The 17,380-nt window shown below is 34.4% G+C and overlaps 2 protein-coding genes across 3 annotated transcripts; one reads left to right on the top strand and one right to left on the bottom strand.

Moving 5' to 3' along the window:
- The first annotated feature begins 540 nt into the window (after positions 1–540).
- Positions 541–4,970, top strand: LOC104778268 (phosphoenolpyruvate carboxylase 1). The gene is given in 12 exon segments (XM_087507070.1): positions 541–681; positions 889–1,083; positions 1,288–1,682; positions 1,763–1,847; positions 1,925–2,147; positions 2,248–2,351; positions 2,442–2,532; positions 2,633–2,787; positions 2,866–3,629; positions 3,631–3,847; positions 3,930–4,316; positions 4,397–4,970. Coding segments are annotated over 11 exon segments (2,886 nt in total). The 5' UTR covers positions 541–681; positions 889–915; the 3' UTR covers positions 4,694–4,970.
- A 1,134-nt stretch (positions 4,971–6,104) lies between these two features.
- On the bottom strand, positions 6,105–9,840 carry LOC104778267 (TPR repeat-containing thioredoxin TTL1). Of its 2 annotated transcripts, none has more exons than XR_015594603.1 (7): positions 8,438–9,720; positions 8,118–8,313; positions 7,852–8,036; positions 7,417–7,767; positions 7,135–7,339; positions 6,908–7,014; positions 6,105–6,806 (listed from the first exon to the last, which is right to left on the bottom strand). XR_015594603.1 is itself a non-coding variant. In XM_010502667.2 (7 exons), exons 1-7 carry the CDS (start codon positions 9,358–9,360, stop codon positions 6,654–6,656), a joined length of 2,103 nt encoding a protein of 700 aa, XP_010500969.2. In that variant the 5' UTR covers positions 9,361–9,840; the 3' UTR covers positions 6,105–6,653. The 2 variants fall into 2 exon arrangements, 1 of the variants encoding a protein (XP_010500969.2); XM_010502667.2 differs by having other exon boundaries at positions 7,417–7,750; positions 8,438–9,840.
- Positions 9,841–17,380: the final 7,540 nt, after the last annotated feature.

The raw sequence follows: 17,380 nt of genomic DNA, 5'->3' as shown, positions 1-17,380 counted from the left end.
AACAAGTAATGTAAAACAAAAAAAAATCTCTCTAGAATGATAAGTAATAAATACCAGAAAAAGTATTCTCATTGGTAAATAATAAAGGGTAAATGGTACCAAAATAAAGAATCTCATTGGTAATTTGTAAGACTACAAAAATCCAATTACTGTTTCATTTAACAACAATTCAGAGAGGGATATTTTTTATTATTTTGTGCAAGATCTAATACATTTAACTATGAGTCAAATATGAAAGTGTTAATTTCCAAATAATATACATTAACTATGATTATTTTTTTTTCTTCAAGAAACTAATAAAAAAAAGTTAAAAAAATCAACTATAAGCAAGCATTAAAAATAGAATAAAGAGATAGGAAACCATAATAGGATGATACTAGTATTTTTTTTTACTATCGCTGATTGTGTAAAATAGATTCTATTATTGTAAAATAAAGAAATTAAAAACCAAGTTCAAATGCATTAATAAATACTTTAAAAATGAGGAGAAAATAATAATAGAAAATGTAAAAAAATTCAACTAAAAGCGAGAGCGTCACATAATAACAGAAATAGAGGAATCATGATCACACTCTCTCTATATAAATGTAACCAAAGTATCTTAATTTTCCATATCTCTCTCTCTCTCTCTGAAATCTGAATCTGACTTCCCAAAGGACACAGCTTTTACTTCTTTAACTGGTTAGCCCCCTCTGAACACTCTCACTTATTTAGATTTACTCTTCTCCGCACAATCAGCATATTATTTTTCTCATCTGGGTCTCTCTGTCTCCTCAATTGACTCAAAAAGTTTCGCTTTTTTTTTTCTCTGAACTTGGCGAAATCTCAGTTTTGACTTTTTGGATTTGAATTTTTTTTGTTTGGTTTGTTTCTGTTTTACTTCTTCAGAGTGAGGAACGAAGTCGGTGTGAAATTATGGCGAATCGGAAGTTGGAGAAGATGGCATCAATTGATGTTCATCTTCGTCAACTTGTTCCTGGTAAAGTCAGTGAAGACGACAAGCTTGTTGAGTATGATGCTTTGCTCTTAGATCGGTTTCTCGATATCCTCCAGGATTTGCACGGTGAAGATCTCCGTGAAACTGTAAGTTTCTTCTTCTCAGTTGTTTTTTTTTTTTTGGATTTGAATTGACCCATTTGCTTAGATGATCGATTCTTGAATAAAGGTTTGGTTATGATCATGGGTTAGGTACTTAGGTTAGATCAAAGTTTCAAAAAGATTTAAACTTTTTGGTCAGTTAGAGATGGATCTGCAATTACTTATTGTGTGTTGTGTTGTTGTGTATAGGTGCAAGAGCTTTATGAGCATTCTGCAGAATATGAAGGGAAGCATGAACCAAAGAAGCTAGAGGAGCTTGGGAATGTTCTGACGAGTTTAGATCCAGGGGACTCCATTGTTATCGCTAAAGCTTTCTCTCACATGCTTAACTTAGCCAATTTGGCTGAGGAAGTGCAGATTGCTTACCGCCGTAGAGTCAAGAAGCTGAAGAAAGGTGATTTTGTTGATGAGAGCTCTGCTACTACTGAATCTGATCTTGAAGAAACTTTCAAAAAGCTTGTTGGAGATCTTAATAAGTCTCCTGAAGAGATATTTGATGCTCTCAAGAATCAGACTGTGGATTTGGTTTTGACTGCTCATCCTACTCAGTCTGTGAGAAGATCATTGCTTCAGAAACATGGGAGGTTCGTTTAGTTAGACGCCATCGGGTTCTTATTTTGATGTTTCGATTCTAACGTTATCTTCTTTGTTTGTTTTGTTTCAGGATAAGAGACTGTCTGGCCCAACTATATGCTAAGGATATTACTCCTGATGACAAGCAAGAGCTTGATGAGGCTCTACAGAGAGAGGTAAAAGAGCTTCTTCATATTTTACTTGATTTGAATTCAATTCTCAAATGTAATGGAAACATTTGCGACGTTTATAGATTCAAGCGGCATTCCGAACAGATGAAATCAAAAGAACACCACCCACTCCTCAAGATGAGATGAGAGCAGGAATGAGTTATTTCCATGAAACTATCTGGAAAGGTGTTCCTAAGTTTCTGCGCCGTGTAGACACGGCTTTGAAAAACATAGGGATCCAAGAACGTGTTCCATATAATGCTCCATTGATTCAATTCTCTTCCTGGATGGGTGGTGATCGTGACGGTACATTTCTATAAGTCCTTCTCACATAGCTCTCTTATTTCGCTCCCTCTCTCAATGGCTTTATTCAGGTCACAAACTCACAATATTTATGTGTTTGCAGGTAACCCAAGGGTTACACCTGAAGTCACTAGAGATGTTTGCTTGTTAGCTAGAATGATGGCTGCTACTATGTACTTTAACCAAATTGAAGATCTTATGTTTGAGGTTTGATCTCGAGATTTTTTTCAGTTTAGTCTCCTCATCTTCTTTATGTATGTATCCACGTTTCATTTTTTTTACTGCTTCTTTACGTAGATGTCTATGTGGCGTTGCAATGATGAGCTGCGTGTGCGAGCTGATGAACTTCACGCAAATGCGAGGAAAGATGCTGCGAAACATTACATAGGTAAGAAAAGGAACCGGTATTGAGCATATTGTTTATGTCTAAGCTTTGTGTCCAGAACCAATTTAATTTGGAACCTATCATTTCGTTGTCTTAATTGCAGAATTCTGGAAGTCAATTCCTACAACCGAGCCATACCGTGTGATTCTTGGCGATGTAAGGGACAAGCTTTATTACACACGTGAACGCGCTCATCAATTGCTCAGCAATGGACACTCTGATGTCCCTGAAGAGGCTACTTTCATTAATTTGGAACAGGTCTCTATTGCAGCTAGAAATCCTTTGACTTCCGGTTATGATTTGGTACTAAACCGCTCTCTCGTGTTATTTGTGTAGTTCTTGGAACCTCTTGAGCTCTGTTACCGATCTCTGTGTTCATGTGGTGACCGTCCAATAGCAGATGGAAGCCTTCTTGATTTCTTGAGGCAAGTCTCAACCTTTGGGCTCTCTCTTGTGAGACTTGACATAAGGCAAGAATCTGACCGCCACACCGATGTATTGGATGCTATCACCACGCATTTAGATATCGGATCCTACAGAGACTGGTCTGAAGAACGCCGCCAAGAATGGCTTTTGTCTGAGCTAAGTGGCAAACGTCCGCTATTCGGTTCTGATCTTCCTAAAACCGAAGAAATCGCTGATGTTCTTGACACGTTTCATGTCATATCCGAGTTACCAGCAGACAGCTTCGGTGCTTACATTATCTCTATGGCAACTGCACCTTCTGATGTATTAGCTGTTGAGCTTTTACAGCGCGAATGCCATGTGAAACAGCCTTTAAGAGTTGTTCCGCTCTTTGAGAAGCTAGCGGATCTTGAAGCAGCTCCTGCAGCAGTTGCAAGGCTCTTTTCTGTTGACTGGTATAAGAACCGGATTAACGGTAAGCAAGAGGTTATGATTGGTTATTCGGATTCAGGGAAAGACGCTGGACGTTTGTCCGCTGCTTGGCAGTTATACAAAGCTCAAGAAGAGCTTGTGAAGGTTGCTAAAGAGTATGGTGTGAAGCTAACGATGTTTCACGGTCGTGGTGGCACGGTTGGAAGAGGAGGTGGACCAACCCATCTTGCTATATTGTCTCAGCCTCCGGATACTATTAACGGTTCAAGGTGAAGTCATCGAGCAATCGTTTGGTGAAGAGCATTTATGCTTTAGAACGCTTCAGCGTTTTACCGCTGCTACGCTAGAGCACGGTATGCGCCCTCCTATTTCGCCTAAACCGGAATGGCGCGTGTTGCTTGATGAAATGGCGGTAGTTGCAACCGAGGAGTATCGTTCTGTTGTGTTTAAAGAGCCTCGGTTTGTCGAGTACTTCCGCCTTGTAAGTATTTTAATTCACTCTGAATCTTTTTAGCTCACCCTACAGATTCTTGAAACTCAAGGAATCTTAAAATCTATTGCAGGCTACACCAGAACTGGAGTATGGTCGTATGAACATTGGAAGCAGACCTGCGAAGCGGAAACCAAGCGGTGGCATTGAATCTCTTCGTGCGATTCCGTGGATCTTTGCTTGGACTCAAACAAGATTCCATCTTCCTGTATGGCTTGGATTCGGAGCAGCGATTAGGCACGTGATTGACAAGGACGTCAAGAACCTCCACATGCTCCAAGATATGTACCAACACTGGCCTTTCTTTAGAGTCACCATTGATCTAATTGAAATGGTGTTCGCTAAAGGAGATCCTGGTATTGCTGCTTTGTACGACAAGCTTCTTGTTTCAGAAGAACTCTGGCCGTTTGGTGAGAAACTCAGAGCTAACTTCGAAGAAACCAAGAAACTCATCCTACAGGTAAACTCAGAGCCCTCTTGATTTCTTGATTTCTTTCGTATTGATTTTACGATTGTCTGATTCGCTTTCGCTGTTTGCAGACCGCTGGACACAAAGATCTTCTTGAAGGAGATCCTTACTTGAAACAAAGACTGAGACTTCGTGATTCTTACATTACGACACTCAACGTATGTCAAGCTTACACATTGAAGAGAATCCGTGATCCGAGTTACCATGTGACACTGCGACCTCACATCTCTAAGGAGATTGCGGAATCGAGCAAACCAGCACAAGAACTCATCGAGCTTAACCCGACAAGTGAATACGCGCCTGGACTTGAAGATACACTCATCTTGACCATGAAGGGTATTGCTGCTGGTCTACAGAACACCGGTTGAGTTCAGTTCAAAGGAGATGATGAGTCTCCCTCTCTCTTTCCTTTTTTTAACTTTGCGGCTTTGAAAATAATAAGTTAAGACGGTTTGGATTCTTCGGTTTATTTACGTATCCACCGTCAAAAATGTTGATTTTCGTGTAAGAATCCTTCGAGATCATGAACGAACACATGCGCTCTGTTTTTTTTTTTCTTGTCGTAAGTGGAATAAAACAGAACAAGAGAATCTTTTCTTGTTTCTTTGTCTCTTACTATAACCAATGCTACTTCGGTTTGGTTTAGTTGTGACTAGTGCGGTTTTAGTTTTTGGTTTGGCCTTTTCCTGGTGACAGTTCTATTTTCCCACACTAATCATTCGGTGTACACAACAGCTACGACACACACATGTCTCTCAGCATGGTATTATATATGTGGTCCCGAAAAAACGGCAGACATGTTTTTCGGAAAAGAGGCCGTTGAACAAGGGGAAATGGTGGATTAGAAAACGACAGGGAGTGTGAGTCTCCTATATTGACACGGCTTGCAATTTTTCGCTAACGTCCCAACGGCTCAAATTCAATTAAATTGTGAGAATTTATAGCGTACATGTACGGTGTACCGGTTTTTTCACCAACGTACCTTTATGCTTTTAAATAAGTACGTTTCTGATTTCACTCTCTCTCAGCGGTCAAAAAGTTCACACTAGTCGGTGAGTGTTCAGCACGCGCCTCCTCCACTAATAAGCAATAAAAATAAAAAAGAGAATTAAGTATTTCATTATTGTTAGTACATAAATAAGCTTTTCTGTGATATATAGTTTCAAATAGCTAAAAGCTGAAGACGACCAAACATATATTATCCACAAAATATATTATTATTATTATTATTATTATTTTATAAGAAAATAGATAAATACGTGTCAAACAACCAGAAATTAAGGGCACCGACTTCGGACGGCGCAGAGTAGCACCGGCTAACGACCATCATAACCTTCCAAACCTTTTTTCTTATTTTATACTATTAGTACTATTAATCAATTATTATTAATTTTGGGCGTTATGTTATTATTATTTTCCTTTTAAAAAGTATTTATTATTTTTGAAAAGGAAACAAACTTATAATGCGAATAAATAATTTAGTTCATATATTTTTTTTTAATGCCTTAAAAGAGAGGGCAATTAACAAATATAAGAACAAAGCATTAACAAAAAACAGTTGTCGCTCGCTTTCATTACAAATCAAATCAGTCTGTAATTATTCCGAATCTGCTTTTTGTTTATGTCAACGACTAAAGTATTAAAATCCAATTTTCTGAAATCAATCACCTAACCCTTTTCTAAACACCTTTAAAGAGAAAGAAAAACAGTACCCTGTTGATGAAATTATGTACGATTTTGGGATGAATGCATGTATTCAAATTAAAACTTAATGGAAAATGAATAATAATATATAACCTTTTTATTGATGAAAATGTTGAGAAAAATAGAGGAGAATTAAAAATGACAAGATGGTTCACTTTCTTCTTGGTTTTTCACTAAGCCCTACAAGTAAAATAAATAATGAAAATGAAGAATCCAAATCTTCCTCTCTTTTGCCCCTTTGGTAAGCCTTCTCCTTCCTTCTTCACTCACATCCGAACTTCTCTTATGTACACACACACAGTAATCTCCAACAAGTAACCTAAACAAGTGAAGCTAAAAAAGAAGAAGAAGAAGGCCGCCAATGCAATCTCAATCTGTAGGGATATAAATGAATGAAGGGAAGAAGACTGAACATAACATACAGAGACAGAGATCACAGGGCAATGAAGAGGAGAATGAATGAACAAATCATAAAGACCTGAAACTCTCTACACTAATAGGTTCCCTGGTATTGGTAAATGATGCATCTTAAGACGTTAAGTGGGATTATTCAGATATTTCTTAAGGGTAATGAGGAGGAAGGTTGCAGAAGAGTGAAGATGAAGCTGTCATGTTTTTTACTTTTTAACTGCTATAGTGTCTCACTGAGTACTCCAACACTTCTCTGCTTGGACACACAATCTCCTTCACTCGACTACCGTTCTTGTATATCTTCACTGTCGGTACAACCCTCACATTCTCTGCATTACCTATCGAAGAACATTTATCGATATCCACCTATATAACCCGAAAGACAGAATCTAGAGTCAATCTTTTCCCGCGGAGTTATGAAACGTTTTGAGTGAATACCACGAGAGAGGTTTTTTATGTAACTTTACCTTCATGAAGTGTATAGATGGGTAACGTGTACATAGCGAGTCCACAAATGGAGATATCTGCTTGCATTGATGATCAGAGGCTGTCGAGAAATGGATAACCGAAACTCCTGGTTTTGATTGAAGTATATATATATATATATATATCACATAACAAATTTCATAAGTTAAATCAGTAGTCCAGTCAAGAAAAGTTATCAAAGTAAGAAGCAGAGAAACTATCTTTTTACCTGGTAGATTCATGGCAGCTTTGAACTGTTCACGACTAAAAATTTCCTCAACTTCACCACCGAATTCCATATTTAAAACTTCTTCTCCACGGGATTTCTTCAATGCCACTTGAGCATGAAATAAAGATTCAGCAACTTCCTTGTCATGAGGTAGTTCTCTTATCAAGGCCTCGTAATCACTCACTGCAGCTCCCCATCTTTCCATCTACAGTTAGAAAGCTCGATGATCAGTGTAGAACAAATTACAAGCCTAACAAAGTCAAAAAGAAGTTTTATATGTACCTTGCTATTTGAAGCAGCCCTTCGAAGAAGAGGCTTTGTATATCTTGGTTGATAACGAAGCGCTTGGTTACAATCTTCAATTGAGCGTGCCCACATACCAAGTTTAAACCAACAAGCTGCCCGGTTACAATATAAAACAGCGTTGCATGGATCAAGCCTAAGGCCTTCTGCATAAGCTGAGCTAGCTTCCGTGTATCTCTCTGATTTATAGAGATCGTTACCGCGAGCACGAGCCCTAGCAACCAAGGTAACAGTATTGTGTAACATAGCAACTTCGTTGCATCGTGGATCGATTTGGCTAGCTTTCTCAGCAGCTATAACTGCATTTTCAAACCTGCAAAAATTCATCATCTGCTCTTAACCCCTTTTTTTTCCTTCACGGCATTCAACAGTTTTTTTAAACAATAGCATATGAAAATGTTACTCTAGTCTCACCTTCCTAAAGACATTTCGATTTGAGCTTTGACAAAATATGTATACGCTTCACAAGCCATACCAGAAAACTGAGTCTGCGAGCAAGATACGGGGAACGGCTCTACTCTAGGAGCTTCTAACAGCTTTGATTGAGCATCATCAAGCCGGTGAAGTTTCAAGAATGCTTCTACTTTACACATAAATAGCTGTAGATATAAGACACAAACGATATTAAGTTATGATTTCTTCCCAAGGCAACATATATTCCACAATATGAATTCTCTTACTTGAGGAGACAAATCGGCTCCAGAGACAATGGCAGCATCTACTTCCGTCAAAACTTTTTTCCAGTCACTAAGTCTTCGCGCATCTACGCATTTGGCCATATGTTTCTCCACTGCTTCAAGCTTCTGCAACTCCATGGGATCTGATGGTCTCCCTTGAATACAAAGATGCTTCCTTGCACTATTAACCTGACCTAATCTGCAATGCAACCAAGTAATTAAAGACACAGTGAATGCAAACCACAGATAAAGATTCTGTATTTTGATGATACAGTGAATAACAGAACCACTAGCTGAGCAATGAGAAACGAGAAGCAATATACCTAATAAGCAATAAGGCCAAACGGTGATGAGCTCTAGCATAGTTAGGATCCGATCTAACAGCATCTTCACATTCCTTAACAGCTTCACCAATTCGAGACAAACCAGTCAACGCCGCAGCTCGGTTACTCCGGTAAGCTGCGTTTGTCGGTGACAAAGCTATGGCTCTATCATACAACTTCAAAGCCTCATTAAACAAACCTTTCCTATACATTTCATTCCCTACTCTCTTCACTTCCTCTGCATCCGAACCTAAAATTGCTTTCTTCCATAAACTCTCCGCTGCAACAGGACTACTTCTGTTAGAGCTGCCGACAATGACCGGCGAAGTCGTAGGAGATCCTCCTCCTCCGGCAATAGCTTTCGCCGGAGATACAATGCTTCCTCCACCTCGCATTATGCTCCCATGTCCGTAAGTTCCAGTACCAGATCCAAGAACATCGCTTCTCGAACGGCTTTGAGTCATTCCAGTGATTTGGATCTTCCCGGAAGGACAAATGTTTCCGGTAGGAAGTACATTCGCCGCCGGAGACGTGGTGGCCGGAGAAGTAGCAGAGGAGATGAGTGGTTGTTGTGAATGGGAAGAAGAAGAAGTAGCAGAGTCCGATCTAGATTGAGTCGGTCTTAGATTATTCCCACCACTAGACGAACCAGATTGACTACGAGCCGAATTAGATCTCCCGATAACACCCGGACCATTCCGAACCCGACCCGTAACAGATCCGGAGGAGCTAGAACTGCTACTACTAGTTGTGGTAGTGGTGGTGTTGTTGAGTCCACGTGGCTGAGAACGAAGCGGAGAAACCGGTGAACCGAGATCTAATTCACGGAAGTCAGGTTTGTTGATATCGGAGGTGAGTGATGAATCACGGAGATGATCGGCGAGTTTGTCAGATTCAGGAATGGGTTTAACTGACTTTGGCATTTTTAGTTTTTTTTTTTCCGAAAGGATTGGACTTTTGTGAGAATTGAAGAAAACCCTAATCGAGTTTTAGGGTTGGACTCCGGTGAGCAATGGTCGTCGTTAATGGAGAAGAAGAAGACGGTGGTGGTGAAGAAGAGTGGAGAATGGAGGATTAGATACTCTGTGAAAAGGCATCGAAGAGGAGAGAGAGAGAGAGAGAAGGAGGGGGGATCTCGTGAATAAAAAAAAAGGGTGAAGCAAAGAATGAATGTGAGTGCGTTTTAGAGAGAGAAAGCTGCTCTGAGAAGAGAGAAGAGAGAAGGAGAGAGAGAGAAGGTTCACAGAAGAAGAGGAGTGAAGATGGAGAAGCAGAGAGAGAGCGAATATTAAACCCAATTTAATATTATTAATTCACAAAAAAAAGATATATTGTATTTTAAAAAGTTGCTTAACTAATTAATTTTTGTTTGACAAAGGAAAAATAAAGTTAATGATAATAACAATGAACAAAAATGGGAGGCAGAGGCATTAATGTAATAAATTAATAACAAAGTGAGAAAAAAATATAGAAAAAGACAGATTGAAACAAAGTTCTAAATGAATAAACCAGAAATTGAAGATAATTAATAAGGTTTTTAGTAAACATTACTATATTTCCTATATTTTAAATTATATTTTTTCATTGGTGAGTAGTATTTTTTTTTTCTTTCTTAAGTGAACATTATTTTCTGCTAAAGTTTGAGATTAAAGGATTACAGTTTTTGGACATTTTTTCCCAAAAATAAAAATGAAAATAAAAAAATTGAAAATAGTAATATAATAAATGTTGTGCAAAAAATAACAGGTCTTGTTCAACTGCTGCTTCACGAGACATGTTTTCATTCTTGCTTTTATTTTATTTTATTTTTCCATTTTTTCGCTTTATGGTTGAATATCAAACTAACAAAGAAAATTAAGAAAAATAATAATAATTGTTATATATTGTAAATAATAATTATACTTAAATAAATAAGTCTGCTTACTTCGGCTTTCGGTACTGTTCGATTTTTCTTTGTACTTTGGAGCTTACAAACATCGGAAGAGCCCAACTCGCGATTTATGAGAAGTGATGTCTACGCTCCTATAACATCTATACAAATTGATATGTTGTGTCAAACCAAAAATACATTTAAAGAGCAATAAAAAACAAGATGATAATACAAATATTTTTGTATCAATTTTTGTGTTTTATCATACACATTTTCTTAAAAACATTTCTTTTTTATTTATAGTTAAGCGAAATAAATGCATTTAATTAATAATATACTTTTGTTCAATGAACTCATTTTCTTTATTAATCAAATGAACCAATTCATCTAACTAGTACGTAAAATGAGTGACCCGATTTGTTTTAAGTTTATAGCTACTAGTAAATAACAAACTACAAGTACAAATAATCAAACTTTCTTTAAATACGCAACGAAATTAGTTCTTACATTAATTACTAATATGAGATACATAGAATAAATTCATTAACGTTTCAAAATCAATATACATCCTCCTACTCGACAACAAAAGTAAGAGGAGGGGATTATTGGTTCTATAATTTTAATGGATTTAGAAATCCAAATAAAAATCCTATGTATTTGAAAATGTAAAATAAAAGAAATCCAAATAAATGGATTTGAAAGTGTAAAATAAAAGAATTTAAATCCAATGAAAGTTGTTATTGGAGAGGTGATTTCTAAATCCAAATGGAATTGTAAATTCTATAAATCAAAATACATGGATTTTGAAATAACATGTTTTATCCTTGGATTTGAACCCTTCTATTTTACACTTTCAAATCCATTCAAATTCATTTAAAACATAGTGTGGATTTTGAAATCCAAAAACAAATCATTAAATGAATAACATGGGATTTTAACAAGTATTTGTAAATCATAAAACCAATAACACATAATTTTAATAAGTATTTTAAAATCAATGATTGAATAACACATGATTTTTGTTTGGATTTCCAAATCCATTAAAATCATAGAACCAATAACATGTTATTTCAAAATCCATGTATTTTGATTTTTAGAATTTACAATTGCATATGAATTTAGAAATCACATTTTTAATAATCGCCTCTAAGTCACTGAAAATTATATTATTAAATTGATGTAAAAGGTAAAATAATGGTTTTAAAAAAAAATGTGTAGAGAAGTTTTTTTTTTTTTTTTTGGTTCAAAATGTACAGAGAAGCTATACGATAGATTTGGGTATGATAGGGAAATCAATAATCACATCAAAAATGTAATAAGTGACCTCGTAGTTTGCACTTATCTCTATTGGCTTCTTTCGCACTATATTTCTTTCTTCTTCTGGTTTCCTCGTTTCTTTTTATATTCCATCTTTTCCGTATCCCCAAATTCACGCTTACATAGTCACATATGTGTAAAGATATTTCAAATTAAAACAAATTACATCTAAGTGAACATGCAATTTGGTAAAAACATAAAATTGTCTAAACGGAAAAAAATAATTATCAAATTTTCCAACATGCTTAATGATAAAGAATCGAAACTCTTTATTATGAAATAATAATATCAGAAAATAATAGTACTTGGCGACAAAGATTATGCTTCTCTTTTGGCCATGCATTTGCAATTCATTTATCTCTTTAAAGAGCCTTTGTAAAAAATTCAATAGCTAGAAACAGGTTTCGATATTGTATGAGATTCCATTCTTAAAATCCGGCCATACTATCAATTTAAAGATCCGGTTATAAAAGTAGATGTGTGTGTGTGTGTAAAATTGTCATTTAACAAAAGCAAAACGTTTGAGTCGGTTATACGTATGCTAGCTAAAGTGTAGATTGATTGATAGATAATGGAGCGGTTATATATAACTCGGGAGAGTGGTAGTGGGTTTGGTATACCGACACTTGCATTACACAATATTGTGTATTCTTTTTTCTTTTTTTGCTTTTTTTGGTATCCATATAACGTTGTTTTATCAAGCATCGAATATTTTGTAACCTAGATAATAATTATGATTGTGTTTTCACGTAACATTGTTTCATCAAGCATAGAATATACCGAAATCTTGCGTTATACTTCACATGCTTCGAACCACATGTTTTGTGATATGCGTATATATTGTTTTTTGTAGATATGCCATTATATATGCATAGTGGTTTCTTTTTGAGCAAGTTACGTAGTTAAAGAAGAAACGTTTAAAAATGTAATAGTAAGTGCTCCATGTAATAGCTAATACTTAATTCAAAAGCCTTACTATTTTTTATATTCTTCGATCTAGTCGACACTCGGGACAATCCGAGTCAGATACATTCTCAACGGTGTGATAAACATAAATGCTGATGTCATGTTTTGAAATTTATGTATTGGCGTGTAAAACTAAAATTTCTTCATTGTAGTTATGCATATTCAATTCGTAGTTAGGCTGTTGTGTGCATGTCTTAAACTTAATTACCCCTTAATTTGTCGTGAAATGTTACTTTATATTGATGTGGATTAATTATGAGTATAACGACTTTAAAGGGATGAGAAAAAGGCATATATTCATATGCTTTACAGAGTAAGTGTTCTATGAATCTAGAATCCAACTTCGAAAAAATTCCTATAAATGCAAGTGTTCTACAAATCTTGAATTGCCTATTGTCTATAGCTTTTATGGTAATGAATTGTGACAAAAAGAAAATTGCGGTATGATACATGTGGATGGCTATGTAGGTGGTTCAAGTGCAATGTAGTTCAACATATTCTTTTGTTCATGTTTTATAAACCGTATATGAATCGTACATCAACCTTCAAAATAGGTCGGCCGGTCAATTGAATCGACAGATAAGTAAGTTTATAAAATGAAGAGCATTTAAAAAAAAAAAAAAAAAAGCCAAATAGTAACAACTTATTCCACATGTACCGTCTTTGGTATGATTATTTATTTTATCAATCACATTTTATTTTATTTTGTCCAAAAAGTCAGTCACATTTTATCATGTTGATTATATACTGCTAGTTTCGCCAATTTCACACTAATAATAATAAGAAATTACCCACTAATTTTTGTGTTTGATCATTTTTGTTTTATGTTACCTCAAATAGAAAATTCGAATTTGATGATATAACACTAGAGAAATAAACGGAGTAACTGTTGTTATAAGGGCCAATGAAATAAAACGATATAATAGTAAAATTAATGGTAAAAGAAAAAATGTAGATTTGGTCAAAGATGACGCTTGTCCTTCAAAAGGTGACGTCAGTGATTCAGAGAGTAACCATCATCACTGGTGTCTCTGTTTAGATGTGATTACGCTGCACACTCTGGCATGGGCATGGCCTAGTCCCAGAATCCAATTGAAGCATGATACGTACGTGATTTATCGGATTTATACACGATGCAGATGAATCATTTATTTGATTACATTTCTTTTGCCAGGACAAAAAAAAACCCCACTGCCATCATAATTGCATCATATATAGTTTATAGGCCGATTGTTTTTGCAGTAACTTTATTATTTAGCTATTTAAGTATTTTTAATTATAGTTTGATAAAATTGAAAATTTCGAAAACCAAAAAAGTAAATCGAAACAGAACAGCTCAACAAATTACTAGTGTAATAATAGAAATCGAAAACTAAATCAGACTGATTTACACATCACACAAAAAGTGGATGAGAAAAGAAAATGTTAAAGACGAAAATGGAAAATGCAAGTTCCAAAGGAGTGAAACTGAGACATCTCTCGTCCAAAAGAGGTATCACAGTCTAGAGATAAGCAGAAACTAAGAAATTCAGAAAACCCAAAATGGTTTCAGTCACTCACTCTTATTAGAATGTTTCTATCTTTCTTTTCCCCTCAAATCTTGCTTGATATGTAGTACGGACATTTGTTTTTTAGTCTTATATATAATTAAATTTATATATATACATTTTTCAAGATACTATAAATTATATGGAAAAGGATTTTTTTTTTTCAAAATTGGAAAAGTGAAATGGTTCAGAATTGAAGATTTAGAAGACTAAATGAATAATGATAATGAATGCTTCTCTAGATTCAGCACATGATAGTACACAGAGGTCGAGCCACCCCCACGTGGAACATAATGACACAATCCTTTCATTTTCATTTTATTTTCATCTAGTTTTTAACTCGTCACCTTACAAAGAAATGTATATAATTGTTTTCTTAATGTAAATTTTAATAGTGTACTTGGATTCCAAAATCTCACGTAAATACAGTATGCAAGTTCAAAACATTTTGTCTTTTTTATTTTATTTTTTTCCTGCTCGTTATCGCCTTCAAAGAATCCCCATAATTGGGCCTAAGAAGCCATTTTGACTTCCATTTCCTAATCTAACCCAAATCCAGCTCTCTTATTCATGACATTGATTAACGAAATCGAATTACACACATTGGTAACACTGGTTAATTATAATTTTGATCCACAAAGTGGTGGATTGATTGTGATAATATTTTTTTTTTGCATCTTTTGATAGTTTTGTCCACTATGATTTGATATTTTGTGAATGTTATAAAATAGTTAACTTTCATTTATTTTCCTTTTATTTCCCTTCAAGTTATCTATGATCATTTTTGATACATGGATTTTTTTTCTTACTCTTCTTACTCTAATATTAGGGTGATAGATTTAATAGTATATCCTTTTTTTTATCAAAGATTTAATAGTATATCCAAAGTTAAACTATTCAACATGATAGACTAACTCTCGTAGGAAACAATATGATAAACTCACTTTTTTTAATCTAAATAAATAATACATCATCAAATACTTAAATAAAATCTATAATCACATACTTAAATTGTGTCCATTACATAAACCCTAAATCAAATCCTTAATCAATCACTTAAAATGTGGGGCATTGTGCCCATTACATAAATGAGTTATATTAGGTTCCCTAACAGAACGGTGATTAGAGAGTAAGAAACCATCAAACATAATTTACGGACTAACACGCCAGCTAATGGTTTCAATGAAGTCTCTTACATCTTTGATGAGGTTCACAACTGGAGAGGCATCCATTGCGTGCAAGTGGATTGCAGCAATGACTGTTTCAAGTTCAGGAAGGTATGTCGCAGCAAGAGGAGGTAAATCAATGTGCGCATCATGATACATTTGCAGCACTTGAAGTAGACTCGGATATCCTCGCAACAAACAACGCATCCATCAGCTCAATAAGCCAACAACTTGTCCACCATAAATTGTAGCTATTCCTTTCATCTTATCTTCAATGTCTTCGATTTTCGTTGTAAACTTCTTGTTATGTTTTGTTCTGTTGGGTTTGTACCCTTGATTCATGGTGAAATCATAAACTCACTTTGTTGGAATACCACCTTTCAAATGCATTTAATGCTCATCTTAGGACTTGTAAAATATTTGTTTTGGAACTTAAGTTTTCTCTCCTTAGATTTATTTCCATTTTCAGTTGATTTTTTTTTCTCTTTTACGTAGAATCTTCTACGAGCTTTCATCATCCGCTTTTCCCTCTTCCACACTGATTATAAGAAGAGTATTGAATCCAATCACGTTAACATCACCAACATTCTTAAATTTATCAAATCAAATATAGTATATTTCATCATAATGTGATATGAAAACCAAATTGATATGTTCATAAGCACTAAATATAGACAATATTTGAAATGAAGCACCATATTTAATATATTTTACCATTTATTCACATCACTATGTACATGTGCACAATGATGTATTCTCAGTTTGTAAGCATGTGAATCTCAAATTAATTTTTGTTGTACTCCAAATAAATGACATTGAAAAACAATCGGAACCGAATCGAACCAATCCAATATTTAGAGGTAATGAACCCGAGTTGATATTTAGAAAAATTTGAATGGATCGTAGATTTCTTTATCCGAAGAGCCGGAACCGTTAAGAATCAGTGACTAGGAGAGTATACCAAATAAAGATTATGTAATTTGAACTTAATTGGATATTCATATGACCCAAAAATATCAAAATACAAATATATATATATATATATATATATATATTTATATTTGGAATAACCTAAATATCCAAAATCTTATTATATAAAGTTTGAAGTCAAAATTACTCATTAATAAGATCTTGACATGTGTCAAAAAAAATTCTTTTTTTATAAATATAATAAGACAGCTAATTATATTTACAAAATTTTATATGAATATATTTAAAAAAAATATTTTTCTAAATCAAAAAGAAAAACTATTACTCAATAATAAGATCTTGACACATGTCAAATATATTGATTAGATGTTGACACGTGCCAAAAATTTTCTTTTTTTATAAATATTATATTATATTTACAGAATTTTATATGTTTATATTTTTTAAAAAAATATTTTTCTAAATCAAAAAGGAAAACTAACAAAATCAATATATTTTCCAATATATGCTAATTATATTATATGTGTGTTCTCAATACAATTTGACATGTGTAAGCAAAAACTTAATTTATTAAGCATGTATATTAATCAATAAATAATAAATAACAAAGTTAAAAAGAATAACATCAGTGAAGTGACCTTAGCGTAGTGGCCAAAGATAAGTCTTTAATGCACAAGGCATCATCACACCAAGGATCGAGTCCCGCTCTTTGCATTAGGATTAGACTAATGGGCCGGTCTGTTGTGGCCCAATGGTTGGGGAAAAAAAGAATAATATCAGTTATTTAACATAATTTTAGTTGGATATAAATTGTATTTATCGTTATAGTATAAATACAACGATAGAAAAAAATAGAAAAAATGAGTTTGTAGGAATATATTTTTGTTAATTGATGAAAATTGACAAAAGTATTACTTATGAAATTATGAGATATAGAATAATAATATTTAAGATATTTTTGGATTTCCAAAAATTTTGTGGATGTTAACTGCTTTCTTTTACTGATTATTTTTATTGTTAAATTTAAAATACTAACCAATATACATATTATCTCATATGATGCTCATATTATTTTTATTATTAAAATTATAACTCTAATGCATGAAGAAGTGAATTATGGTTTTACGATGATATAGATAGTTAAATG

The sequence above is a fragment of the Camelina sativa genome, chromosome 3, assembly GCF_030686135.1.
Source record: "Camelina sativa cultivar CO46 ecotype springtype chromosome 3, ASM3068613v1".
Taxonomy (NCBI): Eukaryota; Viridiplantae; Streptophyta; class Magnoliopsida; order Brassicales; family Brassicaceae; genus Camelina; species Camelina sativa.
Note: the sequence above shows the minus strand (reverse complement) of the source record. Positions and strands in the feature narration are given on the sequence as shown.

Bases quoted from the DNA above. Each gene is read 5' to 3' on its own strand.
- LOC104778267 (XM_010502667.2), bottom strand. From the start codon at position 9,360: ATGCCAAAGTCAGTTAAACCCATTCCTGAATCTGACAAACTCGCCGAT. The intron at 8,037-8,117 runs GTAAGAGAATTC...TTATATCTACAG, and splicing joins GAGCCGATTTGTCTCCTCAA to CTATTTATGTGTAAAGTAGA. The intron at 7,340-7,416 runs GTACATATAAAA...TTCTAACTGTAG, and splicing joins GGGCTGCTTCAAATAGCAAG to ATGGAAAGATGGGGAGCTGC.